Consider the following 14,205-nt stretch of genomic DNA (forward strand, 5'->3'; position numbering starts at 1 on the left):
CCCGCTGGCACATCCTAGTAGGATTGCCCCGCGTTGCTCCTGAGGTCGCCTGGCTTTCCTGAGCTGTCATTAGAGAGGAATATGAGGAATTCAGGTGTCTGTGAGCAGTCGGCAATGCGGAAATGTGTTGCCTGCCTCAAGAGGGAGGTCGAGGAAGAGGGCATGAGCTGGCTCACGTTCCACGCCCTCCCTGCCTCCCCACAGTCCCGCTAAGGGTCTGGGATGGACGTGAAGGGTGCTTGGGCAGCCATCGATACTGACACCTGCTAAAAGTGAAGTCCAGGCTAAACAAGGCCAGTCATCACGACAGGATGTCCGGCCTCACTGACACTCACAGAGCTGCACATTAAAACAGCTGTGAGGAAATTTCCAGATTGAAAACGGAGGCATAAAGACAAATTTACCCCCTCTTCTCAGAAATCATCTGGAGACAACAGGGCAAAGATACAAATACCCATCATCTACAAAACTGAGTGACATCTGAAACCCAGAGCACAGTGTCAGAGGAAGGGCTGGAAGAGGGAATAGACAGCGGTCAGCTGAGAGCGCTGAGAGGGTGCCTGTGGCCGAGGAGCGCAGGCAGAACTGGCCGAGGATAGCTCTGCAGAGCAGGTGGCACGCCCTGGTGGGCAAACCTGTAACCCTGCGGAGAAGCGAGAGTGGCGGGGCTGGGGTCTCAGACACAGCGGGTGTGCAGGAAGCGGCTGCGGGGACAGCGGGGTTACTTTTCACTTTTGCTGTGTTGTTTTTTTACTACAAACTTTTTTTTTTTAACATAAAACAAAAGGGCAGCAAAAACAAAAGAAATTATGGTAAGTCGTCCTTTGGCTCATGCCCATTTAGATCCCTTCAATTAACCGTACTTAAAACTTAACCCACTGTTTTTGGGGAGAAGTCGCCCCTACTATACTTATAGGGCTGTGAATTTCATTAGCAGAGACTCCCTCATCCATCTGTTGAATACCTAGATTTTCATACATGCCACGGTATAGTAAACACACACGTGCCGAATGGGAGAGTTATTGGATAATGTATAGCTGGTCCTGGAAGCTCAGAAGAGTCAGCATTCCACAAAGCAATCTTTCTGTGCCTTCTCTGCAGATGGAGCTTGATAGATCAGCTGATCCCCCTCCTGCAATCTGGGTAGCAACAACTAAATCTACAGTAAATAAATGGGTAAGTAAGCCATTGTACACTTGGCAAAGGATTAGAAACACGTACTTTGTGATTACAGCCCTGTCAGATAGCAGTCAAAATGCTCAGTATGAACCTCTCAACAAAAATCTGAAAGCCCCAGTGAATACAGGTGTGAGCCTAATGGTCATACAGAAATTAAGGTAATAGTCAAAATAAAGCTTCTGATATCTTTGTAAGGAGACAAAAAATATACTCGATGTGCTTAGAACAGGCACTGTAGCCTGATACAGCCGGTAGATACTAGTCCAGCTTCTGACCTTCCGAAGCTGCATTTGAAAGTAGGCAGCCCAGGATGAGCACAGCAGGGAAACTCGTTAGGCTTCTGGTTTTCTAAACGTGGAGAAAACTGAAAATTGTGCTCCCAAATCCGTTTCCTTTTTCTTCAGAGTATGAAGAACAGGGGTGGAAATAGAGGATAATCAGAGAGAAGCTATCAAAAGCACTATTAATTCTTAAATCTTAAAGAAGATCTTACGTTTTCTTACCAGCCTATTTGTGGACCACAAAAGAGAAAGTGTTTACAGCAACGGCTGTTCGCAGGCAGCTCAGGTGGTCTTCCTCCGCGCTTACAGCAAGTCTTAGAGCTCTTGTCTAAATTTCGTTGTTCCAGTCTGAGATCGACATAGTTTATCTGGAAGAATGCCTATTCTCTCCAAAAAGACAACATTCCCTTCTTAATATTTGTTTTGGTTTTTTAACCATAGGACATAATTGTACTTCGACACTGTGTATTTTTTGGTTGATGTGGTTATTGTTGGGTTTTTCTCATTTGTTCTTTGTTTTTCTTGCCACTTTAAACAGATTGATAAAGCTTATAAAGCGTAAATGATTAAATAATGAATTTTGTTCCTTCAGACATTGAAGGGAATTCACAATTTTAGAGCCTCTGGAGATTATGACAATGACTGTACAAGTCCTATAACACCCCTTTGTACACAACCTGACCAGGTTATCAAAGGTGAGTATGGAGATGGGAAGGCATTGTACCTCCTTCTTCCTGGTGGCTAATGTGATTTATGTTCTGTCACCTGCCGGTTAACAATTATTGCCGTACTGTTAATTTAAATGTAGTACAATAGAAGAATTGCTTTTGCTAATTGTATGGGTTTTTTCCTTTAGGCGGTGCTAGTATTATTCAGTGCCACATTCTTAATGATAAGAGACATATATTAACCAAAGATACCAATAATAATGTGGCATATTGGGATGTATTGAAGGTGAGTATCTTTTTGTACTAAATATAGGTTACTGAATCATATATCCCATTTTTTATTAAATATTTATAAAAATTATACAAGTGGTATATATCTCAAGATAATACATATATAAATTAAGATTTAGTTTCAGCAACACTTTTGTGAGTGGGTATTTCTTAGGTGACCATGAGATAAGGCTAGGGTTCATCTTTTTAAGCACCTGAAATTTGAATGGAGCCATTTTCTCTGTTTAGCATATTATAAATTGTGTTACAGACTGCCTTACCTTAAAGTAAATACAGTACATGAGTTTCTCGTCTTTGACACTATTGTCATTTGGGGCCAAGTAAGCCATGGCTGCTGGTGAGGGGCAGTGGGACCTGTCCTGTGGGTTGTGGGGTGTTGAGCAGCACCCCAGCCTCTGCCTACTAAATGCATGCCAGTGACCACCTTCTCCTCGCCCGCGTCAGTTGTAACAACCCAGAAGGTCTCCAGACATTGCCAAATGTTTAGGGGGAGGAAGAAAGATGCAGAGTCACCCCAGGTGGAGAACGACTGGAGGGCATGAAATAAGTCCGGCCGTTTTGGGATCTGTAGCCATCACTGTGAGCACCGGGTACAGCGGTGGGTCATGTTACGACAGCTTCCTCAGTCACATTCTGAACAGCACTGAAGAATTTATAGGCGGTTTGAAAACGTTGCTTTTAGAGCTCTGACAAATGTCCCTTCTTAGTGTTGTTGGATTTTCGTTGAACAGTTATTTCCTGGATTGAATGAATATTGTGTGCAGAGAACTGTGTTAAGAGTCATAGGGAACAGAAAAGTCTGTACCATGATCCCTTCTGGGAGGAGGGACAAGATCTGGGGAATGTGAAAGCCTTATAGATAAAATAAATAAACAGATCACAGGATATGATGGTTTATGGACAAGGACGATCACTTACAACCAGAGAGGAATCAGAGCTTCCTGGTGGAGACATCACTTGAATAGGGACTTAAGGGATTCCAGGAGATGAATAATGGAAGGGCATTTTAGGAGGAGGGTGTGAATGACAGAGACACAGAAAAGGGAAGGTACCTGCTTATTCAGAGCAAGGTGAGCCGTTCTGTGTAATTGGAGACTCGGTGAGTGTAAGGGAGTCAGTAAGGGTGTAAGGATGAAAGACGAGATTCGGGTCATTACCCAGCGAGTCTTGCATTACAGGCCCTGGGGTTGGCCTTTCTTTGGTACTCCCTAAAATAATCTTAATCTTAGATGGGTTTTTTTTTTAAGATTTTATTAATTTTTTAGAGAGAGGGGAAGAGAGAGAGAAAGAGAAATATCGATTGACTGCTCTTGCACGCCCCCAACCTGAAACCTGGCCCACAACCCAGGCATGTACCCCCCAGGAATAGAACTGGAGACCTTTCAGTTTGCAGGCCGGCGCTCAACCCACTGAGCAACACCAGCCAGGGCCAATCTTAGCTGGTTTTGGAGCAGGGAAATCCCATGCTCCGAGCAGTGGTACTGTGTGTGTGTAATGGGAAAGAAGCCGGAAGATAGTTGTCTGATGCATAATGATCTGGGTCAATTAAAGGAAAAGACGAGTGTTGGGTAAATTATAAAGGAAGAATTAAAAAGACCTGGTGCTTTGGTTTGACTCTTGTAAGGAACAGACATTCACTTGAGTTCACTTCTGGAGCTAAAGAATAAGATAAGTTTCTTTCTGGGGAAGAAGGACTGTCTCTGAAGAGAAACTGGCCTAACACTTCCCCTCCCTGTGGGGCAGCGTGTGACAAGTCACATTACAGAACGATTGCTTGGTGAGCGTGCCTTCAGGACAGAGGCCTTACCTGAGTGGAAACTTTAATTGCAGCAGGCTCCCGGAGTCCAGTGGTTTTTCTCTACAGTAGAGATAATGCTTAGCAGGTGACCAGAAACGCACCCCTGTAAGCCTTTGTCTTTATCTCTAAAGTGTGGTGGGACCTGTTTCCTGGTGATGTTAAGGGAACATTCAAGAAGTGTTTACCATAGTGGCTGGCAGATAATGGTCAGGAAGATGTTGCACTAATACAGGTGAAATATCAGATACTCGTCTGGACCGGGCAGGAACAAGGGGGATAAAAAATAGAATGATTAAAAAGGTATTTACGCCTGTAGATACGAGTGATACTTGAATCTGAGGGAGTGATACTTGAATCTGAAGGTAGCTTCAGAGTTCTCTTAAAGCATTTAATAAGTGTTGTTTGTTTCTTGAAGACTTTTTTCCTTCATTTGACATTGCTTCCAGCTAAGAGTGGTAGTATATTGTATCAATATATCAACGAAACTGAATTACAATGTCCAAAGAGAGAATATTTGTGCGGGTTTTTTAAATTCTAAATTATAATAGTTATTTAATGATAGATGCTTTAAAATAAAAATGTTTGACCACTTCTTTTTAAAATCTGTTTTAGAGTCCATTTCATTTAGGCAGATGTGAAAATATGTAAAATTTTGAATAGCTAAATCAGAATCAAATTAATTTGCCACTTAATATTGATAATTCTTATAATTTATTTTTGATGTATAGGCATGTAAAGTGGAAGATCTTGGCAAAGTGGATTTTGAAGATGAAATTAAAAAAAGATTTAAGATGGTTTATGTGCCAAATTGGTTCTCAGTAGACTTAAAAACTGGGGTAAGTTAGCAGGTGATATTTGTGCAGTTTGGGATGACTGGAAAATCATAATAGAGCTCAATACTGAGTATCATTAGTTTTTAAATGTAAAAGAAAAAAATTATGTTATATCTTGCAAAATGTAATTTAAATACCTAGTAAATTAAATTGTAGTTGCATGAATTACATGAAACACATTTTGGCTTATTAACACTTTAGATAAATAGTACAAATAAAGGTTTAGATACTTAATTCGGATAATATATTCAAATAGAATGCGACTAACGATGTCTTATTTTTCATAGATGTTGACTATTACTTTGGATGAGAGTGACTGTTTTGCCGCTTGGGTTTCTGCAAAAGATGCCGGCTTCAGCAGCCCCGACGGGTCAGATCCGAAATGTGAGTGTGTCCCTCCTACCCTCCTCCTCGCTCAGGAGAAGGGGTCTGTGCTGTTTGTCACTGTGCTCATCTTTATAAGAGTCTGTTGTATTTTGTTGATGATGTCTTTGGTCAGTATTCTCCTAAGAACGTAACGTGCACCTGCTGTATACAAATACAGCTTCAGTGGCTTTATGTGGAAGGAGCCTTTTAAAGAACGCAGCTCCTGTTGCGTTTGTTCGTTTTTAAAGGATGGCTGTATCTGAACGACCGAATAGGCTGCGTTTGCTCCGTGTTACCGCCGCTGTAAATATTCTTAGATAAAATTTTAATAGACTTGGCAAAATCTCTGAAATCTTGCTTTTAAACATCAGTGGCATTGGGTTAAGAATTTAACATCGGACTATGGGGAGACTTATTTTTATTGCTTTCCCTCTGTTTTTAGGTGAAAACTAGTAATTGTCTTTCCCTCTTCTTTTCTTTTTCATTAACCCTTTTGCAGTGAACTTGGGAGGGCTTTTACTCCAGGCGCTCCTAGAATATTGGCCTAGAACACACGTGAATCCCATGGATGAAGAAGAAAATGAAGTAAACCATGGTTCGTGCTTTTATATCAGGATAAATAATTTAACATTACTCAGAAGTTAAAGAGACTTGGACTGGTTGTTGTTTTAAGGAACATTTGAAGCATTTGCCAACGTATGACATGGTATTTGTGGTCTGCCCAGTTCACTGCCTTCCCTCCCGCATCCCAAAGTAAGAACATCCATCCAGCCATAACTGAAATTCTGAGGAGCTTTCTGTTAGTGGCGCTGCTCAGGATAGAAGAAATAAACACATTCACATGACCTTAAAAGTAGGCAGCCTAGCAGGCTTATTCCAAAGAGATTTCTCAGAGTATCCGTGGACCTGCAGGATCTGTCCTTGTATTGTCATTCTTCGCGTTGGCCTGAAGTGTCCCCATTACCTAGTCTGATCAGCTACCTGCTCTTGGCTCTGAATGCTTCAAAAACTTAAATTCCAACTCAGAAGTGTAAGGAAGAGTGAACAGGCGTGTATAAAGTCATGTCATTGAGCGGTGCGGGCCGCAGGCCGTGGCGGCACCTCTCCCTGGGCAGTGCAGGGGACCACGTTTGCAGGGTGTGAGCCTGGCTCAGTTTGATTAAGAAGCGGGGAGATCTTAAAATGTGACAGCCCGTGTGTGACCTACAGCTGGTTGAAAATTCCTTGTGTCCCTCCTACTGAGAGCTCATGCTGCTGAAGATTTTCTGAAGATTCCGATGGTCAGCAATGGCGAGGACCTCCTATCGGAGACTTCGTTCTGTCTGACTCATCCATAAAGATTTTTGGCGTTTAAATCTCTTGCAAGGATGGCATGCTTCCCTGAAAGCTAGTCTTCTGGTGTCCCTGTCGTAGAAAGGGCACTGATCCCACCCAAAAGAACTGGCTGTTCTTTTATGTCACAGTGGACTGTGACCCAGAGAAGCTCAGCAGAAAGACCTCTCCACAGAGGGTTGAGAAAGCTGGGTTCTGGTATGGGTCCTGTCATTTATCAGCTGTGTGGCTGTGGGCTTGTCACTTCCCGTTCTTGGCTTGTCCTTCTCTGTCTGTAACGTGACAGTGAGACAGGACGCCCTCAGAGGCCCAAGTCTACAGTAAAGGTTAAGTGATTAAGAGACAGCAGTGCAGTCAGCGCCTCTTGGATCCAGGCTTTGGTTGGGGCTGAGCGTGGGGGGTAAGGAGGAAGTCACAGGAAACCCCAAATCATTCTTAAAGTCAAACTGCCACAGTAAAGGCAGGACGGGCCTCCTCCCAGCCCCACCTCCCCAGCCGGAGCTCAGGATGCCCCGAGTTCTGCCTGTCTGGTGATCGGCTGCACCTGCTGCGTGCTCAGCAGCCACTTGGGAGTTGCTTCGATTATACTTGTTGAGCAGCTCGCGTATTCCGGCCCCTGCAGTGAGCTGTAGGTAGGGTAGTGAAGGTCAGTGGGCGTGGGCCCCATGCTGCAGGGACTGACATCCTGGGAGGGCAGCGAGCTACGGACATGAAGTGTCCTGAGATCAGAGAGCAGTGCTGGGCGCTCTGAGAGCGGTTCGGAAGGGGCTGCAGGATGTCGGAGGGTGGGATTGCTTCCACGTTCACTAGGGCGGTGTTTATGAACAAGCTGGCACTTGAGTGGGGGTCGGCCGCTCTTGGATCAAACGAGTGCAAAGGAAACAGTGAAATGAAGTCTGCAGAGAACAATAAAAACAGGATTGTGACCTCTTCGAGGATTTTATTTTCCACTGATACCTCTGCCATTAGTTATGGCTGTCATTAAACATAATTTTTTTTTCTGGCCCAAGAAATTCTTCTGAGCTTGGTGTCCTACTTAAAAAAAAAAAATCAGATTGCCATTTGTAAACAGGCTGTCCTAGTGCCTCAGGTAGATGGTTATGTTTCTGTTTCAAATCTCAAACATTAATCTCTTCTATTAAAATCCTCTAAAATGCAGCTAGTTCTCATGAGGCACATCCCAAGTTGCCATATTTCTTATTTTTAGGAATTTAACTTGGGGTTTTTTTTTGGGGGGGGGGGTGCCTTTATTTCTGACACCGACTGACTTAAAGGGCTTTTGACCTTAAAGGCCTGACAGTGTTTGAAGCCTGGGTGAACGACGTGTTTAGAATCGGTGTTTATAGCACTGACTGCATCTGACACTGTCTGTGCCTTTTCCTAGTGAACGGGGAGCAGGAGAACCGAGTACAGAAGGGAAATGGATATTTTCAAGTGCCCCCCCACACCCCCGTGATCTTTGGTGAAGCTGGAGGTCGCACACTGTTCAGGTACGGGGAGAGGGGGGCTGGAAGAGGCCCTGTGAAGAAAGCTTCCCATTTGCTGAGAAGTATTGATTCAAGCAGGTGTTATAAATTGTTCAGTTTCTAGAGGTGTCAGGGATTTGGAAGCTTTTCCGTCTCCATGAGACAGTTAAGTGTAGACCACATTCTAATTGGGAGCTGAGCCTCCACTGTTCAAATGAGGCGGATGCCTTGCCTTGAGGCAGCTTCTCTAGTGGTTCCTGCAGGAGACCCTCACTTGCTAGCCAGCATGACTGCTGGGGTCAGGGAACACATGGCATCACCGGAAGTCCCTGTCACAGGGCAGCATGAGAGGTGGTGACTTCCCTCAAGCTGGGTCTGGCAGGATGGACTGGGCTGCTCCCGGGCACGGCTGGGCCCCACAGTGGCCTGATCGGAGGGGCAAGGCTGGGCTTCGTGAGGCCCTGCAGGAGAGAGCTGGGCTGACGTTACCCCCACGGGGCCAGCAGGGCCCTGGAGGAGTCATGGGGAGAGCTCACAGCGTGAGCCCTGAGGAAGAAGAGTGCTTGTCTTGCCCTCGGGCACAGGCTTCTCTTCCTTTATGGTGGTTTCCTGAGAGTGTGGTCACCAGAGGCCCCCTGGCCCTGTTGTGTGTGGACGCCTGGGCTGTGCTCTGGAGCACTGACAGGGACCGTTCTTTTTTCTTTTTTAAAGATGTTATTTATTTATTTTCAGACAGGGTAGAAGGGAGAGAGAAAGAGGGAGAGAGACATGATGTGTGGGAGGAACATCAGTTGGTTTCCTCTCGCACGTCCACACCTGGAATCCTGGCCCGCAGCCCAGGCACGTGCCCTGACTGGGAATCAAACAGGTGACCTTTCGGTTCACAGTCCGGCACTCAATCCATTGAGCCACACCAGCCAGAGCAGGGACCTTTCTTGAGTGCTTTGCCACACGCAGGCTCCCATCATCATGCAAGGACTCAGGCAGCTGGGGCCTGTGCTTTAGGGCCTGCTCTCCCTCATAGCTGAGTGAGTCATTCTGCCTGGCCGCACTGTATTTCCTCGGCTAAGGAGGGTTGTCCTGAATGAACTCTGTAGGGGCCCTGTCCCTCCGTCTCATGATTTCGTCACCTGTGCTTATTGTATCGCTGACTGCCTGATGGGTGTGTGTTTAGGCTCCTCTGCCGGGATTCCGGAGGTGAGACCGAGTCGATGCTCCTAAATGAGACGGTGCCACAATGGGTAATTGACATCACTGTGGACGTAAGTGTCCCCCACTCCCACCTTGCCCTTGTATCTTTTCTGAATCACGAAGCAAATTCAGACCTGTTTTAGACTGTATAACTTTAAACCTGAATAAAAACTAGACTGCCCAAGGAATTGCAGAGTACCAAAAAGTTAACAGTACAAAGATTCCCCCAAATCCTCATGCTCCATCTTAATCAATTTTCCGCCTCCCGAGGCCCCCTTGAGAAAAAGTGAGTAGGTGTAGCCTTCCCGCTGCCGCCACTGAGCCTAGGGCACGGTGCCAGTGACGAAGGCAGGGCCCCGTCTGTCAGCTCTATGCCCTTTGCCACCACTTGGGCAGCGTCCACTGTGGCCACTGCACAGCGCTGTGCCCGTGCCAGACTGGTGGGCATGTCTACAATGACTCTCCTGTTTTCCCTGCCAGGGAAGGCCAGGTGGCAGCTGGTGAGGGCTCCATGCTGTTCTACCAGCTGATGCAGGAGCTGTCCTGGTCCCTGTGACACCCTTTCAACACTCTGAAGTCCCAAGCTCCCCACTTACCTCGGAGATGTCTATTTGTGTGTCTTTCAAATCAGGAGGAGAGGAGGGAGTGGTTGGAGCTCCCATTATTTTTTTATTAAAAAGCACCCTTCCACCTGGAGGTTCCCTGGTCTCCCAGCCCCATGTACAGAGCTCCCCAGGCCCCTGCCCATGCACCCCCTGACCCTCTACAGTCTCGCTTTTTGTGAACAAATTTATTAGGGAAAAAGGAATCAGACTGCCAGGCGGACACCTCTCCTGCTTGCCTGTAGTTCCAAAGTTGCAGAAGTAGTACTGATATTTCTTTCTTTATCTGTTTGTATCTTTGGTGGGTTTTAATTATAAAAATACAGTGAAACTCCCATCCCTTTCTCAATCACTCTTCTTCCATTCACTCCCTATTCTTTCCCCAGAGGTAATAATTATTAATAGTTCAGTGCGTAGCCTTTAGTACTTTTTTGTGTGCTTATATGGGCATATATTATCTATATATATGCTTACAGGGGTTTTTTTTTTGCACAAAATCTAATTATATGTACTGTTCTGCAACTTGTTTCTTTTTTTTTTTACCTAAAAATATTTCTTGAACATTTTTCCATGTCTCTACATATGGATCACTTCTCTTAAATGACTGTGTAATGTTCCATTGTGTAACTGTACTATAATTTATTTAACCAGTACCCTATTAATAAGCATTTAGGTTGTTTCCAATGTTTTCTATTACAAACAATGCTTCCGTGAACATCCTTGTACATATATCTTTGTGTACTTTTTAGGGTAAATTCCTAGAAGTGGAATTGCTGGATCAAAGGGTATGCACGTTTTAAATTTTGATAGATATTGCCAAATTGCCCCCCCAAAGGCTGTCCCGGTTGACACTCACCAAGTGTGTGAGTGCCCATTGCCCCGCACCCTCACCCACACTGGGGCTCCTAGTCTTTGCTAAAAGATAGGCAAGTACTATCTTACTGTTTTAATACGGTTTTGGTTTTGGTTTTTATTTTTTTAAGTTTGTAGTGAGGTTGAGCATCTTTTCATATTGGCCATTTCTATTTCTTCTGTGAATTGCCTAACTAACCGTATTCTTTACTCATTTCTCTATTGGGTTCTTTGTCTTTCTTACTAATTTATAGGAGCTCTTCATACAGAACATTAACCCTTTAGCTATTATTTATGCCTCTCTATTGAATTTTTACTTTATTCATGGTATTTTTGTCAGGTGCACAGTTTTAATTTTATATAATCAGATTGAATCTTTATGGTTCTGAGTTTCACATCTTGCTTAGGTATTCCCGCTCCAACATAGCAAAAATGTTCCATATTCTATAGTATGTTTATGATAATCCCTTGTGTCTAGGTCTTTAATCTGTTAGATTTATTTAGTTTGGTGTGAAGTAGGAGGCTAACTTTCTACAAATGGATAGCTAGTGTGCCAGCTCAATTTTTTAATAATCCTTTTTCTACTAAATTGAAATGTTGTCTTTGTCGTATGCCCAATTTCTGTATACACATGGGTCTGTTACTAGAATCTCTTCTGTGCTGTTGACCTATTTTTGTATATTCCTAAAGCCATATGAAGAGATTTAGTCTCTAGAACTTTCAGAAAGTTTGTTTTCTGTCCCAGATATACTACCTCCAAGAACTTAAAGCCCATGTGACACGTGAGGGATGCTCTGTGGCCTTCTCTCAGTCCAGGCTGCCCGTAAACCACTACTTCCTTTGAGTGTGAAACTCATCTGGACGCAGTGCTGTGGCTTATTCCTGAGAGGAGACATCCAGATGGGACAGGGCATGGAGGCTCGTAGGGGATTAATACCCAGAGACAAGATGACCAGTTAACTTGACCCTTCATCTGAGGATGTGGTTTACTTCACGGTGGACGGCTAGGCGATTGGCTGAAGTTTCCACTCTGGTGTGAAGCCTCAGACCTCACTCTGATGTCCAAGGGCAGGAGACGGGGAGGACCCGATGGGCCTTTCGGTCAGATGACGGGCCTCCCCAGCGTAGAATGTTTGGTTTTGCTCAGAGTTGAATGATGTGGGTTTCTCTCAGGACACTTAATTTTTTTGTTTGGGCCTTTAGGGATCAGCCCTAATATTTTAACGTAGAACTGAGGTTTTGGGTTTGCATGGCTTAAAGAATTAAAATAAAAATTGATTCCCTTTAATACCTTAAATTGTTATTTGAAAAGAGCCATGCTGGCAAATTCATAATGCCACTGACATTGCATAGTATCTTCTTTTACAAAATCGAACACTATACTTTTCTGATACACTTTGTCTAAGGCTGACTTAGATCATTTGATAGCTTACTATAAATTTCGTAGAAAGTGACTTTTAATTGTAAAACAACTATAACTTGTAAGTCATGTTTTCCTGTTGACATCATTTAACTTTATCAGCTAATAGAAACTATGCCATTTTTACTTTTAATGTTTCAGAAAAATATGCCCAAATTCAACAAAATTCCTTTCTACCTCCAACCTCATGCATCTTCAGGAGCAAAAACCTTAAAAAAGTAAGTAAACATAGTGTCATGTCATGCTTTGTCTAATTAATTATCAGAAAGGTTTTTTTCTTGCTTTTATAGCAAAGGAGACCAGTACTAGATCTAAGGCTAGCTTTATATGAACAGTTTATACAATTTAACCATCTACTAAGTACCTGCCGTGATAGGCTACAGATGTTCAAAAGTAAGACATGGATTTGTCTGTCGCCATAATTCATAGTGTAGCACACGGTCTCTGTATAGTAACTGCTTTTCTAGGTACTGAAGAAATCATGAGTGCAGGGGAAAGAAATGAATTTTTGACAAGTGCTTTCCAGAGAGGCCTCTCGGAAGATATAGAATTTGTGTTGGGCACATAGGATGGGTAGAACTTCAGAAGAGAGATGTTCCAAGCCCAGGAAACGGTGTGATCAGGGATGTGGAAGTGGAAGCGTGTACAAGACACTGAGAATGAGCGAGGACCTACACAGTGGCGGTCAAGGGTGTGTGTGTGGGGGTTAACCAGGAGGGAAGTCAGAGAAGCAATTAAGGGGTTCCATTGATGTATATCCTCACCAAAAAAAAATAAATCAACAAGGCTTTAAAACCTTTTGTTGGGGAAATCTTTCTCTCTCTCTCTCTCTCTCTCTCTCTCTCTCTCTCTCTCTCTCTTTCTCCCTCCCCCCCTCCCTCTCTCTCGCCCTCCCCCTCCATCCCCCTCCCTCCCCAGTCCTAGATATCAGTTCAGCTAGATTTAATGACCCTAGGCTCCAGGCAGCTTTCAGAGTTTAAGCCTGGGCCTGCTAGCCTTGACCATTAACTGGTGTCAGAAATACAGAAGTGTGGGGGTGAGGAAATGGATGAATCTAGACTTGGACATGGAGCATTTCAGGTTCCTAGGAACAGCCAACCAGAGATGCCCAGTCAGCTGTTGGGTTTGTGGGTCTGAAGTTCAGGCCAGAGGCTGAGGCTGGAAGTCTGAGCTGCAGGAAGGCAGGCCCCAGGAGAAGTGCAGGCTTGAGCACACGGGGCCTGGACAGCCTGGGGCGGCCTGTACCTGCAGGAGCATTTTGTTTGCCATTCCTCTGGGAAAGTGTGAGGGAATAAAACCTAGCATGCTGTTCTTTGTGTGTACGTCAGTTGTGAGAACATGTCTGTACCCTCGGTGGCATGTAATCCTGTCTTAAAAGGACACTATAAAAAATCTGTTGACAGTTCTAGAAATGAATTAAGGCAATGACTAAAAATTTTATTGGTCTGTGTTCCTGTGGTATGTTTTCATCTTTATCAAATGTTGACACCAGATAATATGGAAGCGATAATATCCAGTGATTTCCTGATGCCACAAGCTGCCCTTGCTTTTTGCAGAGATAGACTCTCTGCGAGTGACATGCTCCAAGTCCGGAAAGTAATGGAACACGTTTATGAGAAAATCATCAACTTGGATAATGAGTCTCAAACCACCAGCTCTTCTAACAATGAAAAACCAGGAGAACAGGAAAAAGAGGAGGATATTGCTGTGTTGGCAGAGGAGAAAATTGAACTTTTGTGCCAGGACCAGGTACGTGGACTTCCGGGCCACGGCCTCCTTTTTCCAGGGCTGGTGCTCCGACAGGTACATAACGGTGTGATTTTGGTTCCAAGTCTCTTGCCTTTGAGAGGGGGGATTCTGCTTTTAAAGGACTCTGGGGACTCTGGATGTCTCCACCTATTTGTGAGGCTCCTAACAAGAAAGGCA

General features: G+C 44.4%; 1 protein-coding gene across 2 annotated transcripts in view; it reads left to right on the top strand.

Annotated features, from left to right (window-relative positions):
* Positions 1-14,205, top strand: part of WDR48 (WD repeat domain 48) — a 38,153-nt gene that overhangs the window by 21,666 nt on the left and 2,282 nt on the right. Inside the window, exons 9-19 of one of the 2 annotated variants that reach the window (XM_090284529.1) lie at positions 1,102-1,176; positions 2,053-2,155; positions 2,317-2,414; positions 4,946-5,053; positions 5,338-5,434; positions 5,916-6,011; positions 8,133-8,238; positions 9,389-9,476; positions 10,757-10,792; positions 12,421-12,497; positions 13,836-14,028. In XM_090284529.1, the coding sequence (XP_090140655.1) occupies positions 1,102-1,176; positions 2,053-2,155; positions 2,317-2,414; positions 4,946-5,053; positions 5,338-5,434; positions 5,916-6,011; positions 8,133-8,238; positions 9,389-9,476; positions 10,757-10,792; positions 12,421-12,497; positions 13,836-14,028 (1,077 nt within the window). The remainder of the gene's footprint in view (positions 1-1,101; positions 1,177-2,052; positions 2,156-2,316; positions 2,415-4,945; positions 5,054-5,337; positions 5,435-5,915; positions 6,012-8,132; positions 8,239-9,388; positions 9,477-10,756; positions 10,793-12,420; positions 12,498-13,835; positions 14,029-14,205) is intronic. The other variant, XM_090284528.1, reaches the window with a different exon arrangement.

The sequence above is a fragment of the Furipterus horrens genome, unplaced genomic scaffold (genome assembly GCF_987537825.1).
Source record: "Furipterus horrens unplaced genomic scaffold, mFurHor1.1.pri manual_scaffold_7, whole genome shotgun sequence".
Taxonomy (NCBI): domain Eukaryota; kingdom Metazoa; phylum Chordata; class Mammalia; order Chiroptera; family Furipteridae; genus Furipterus; species Furipterus horrens.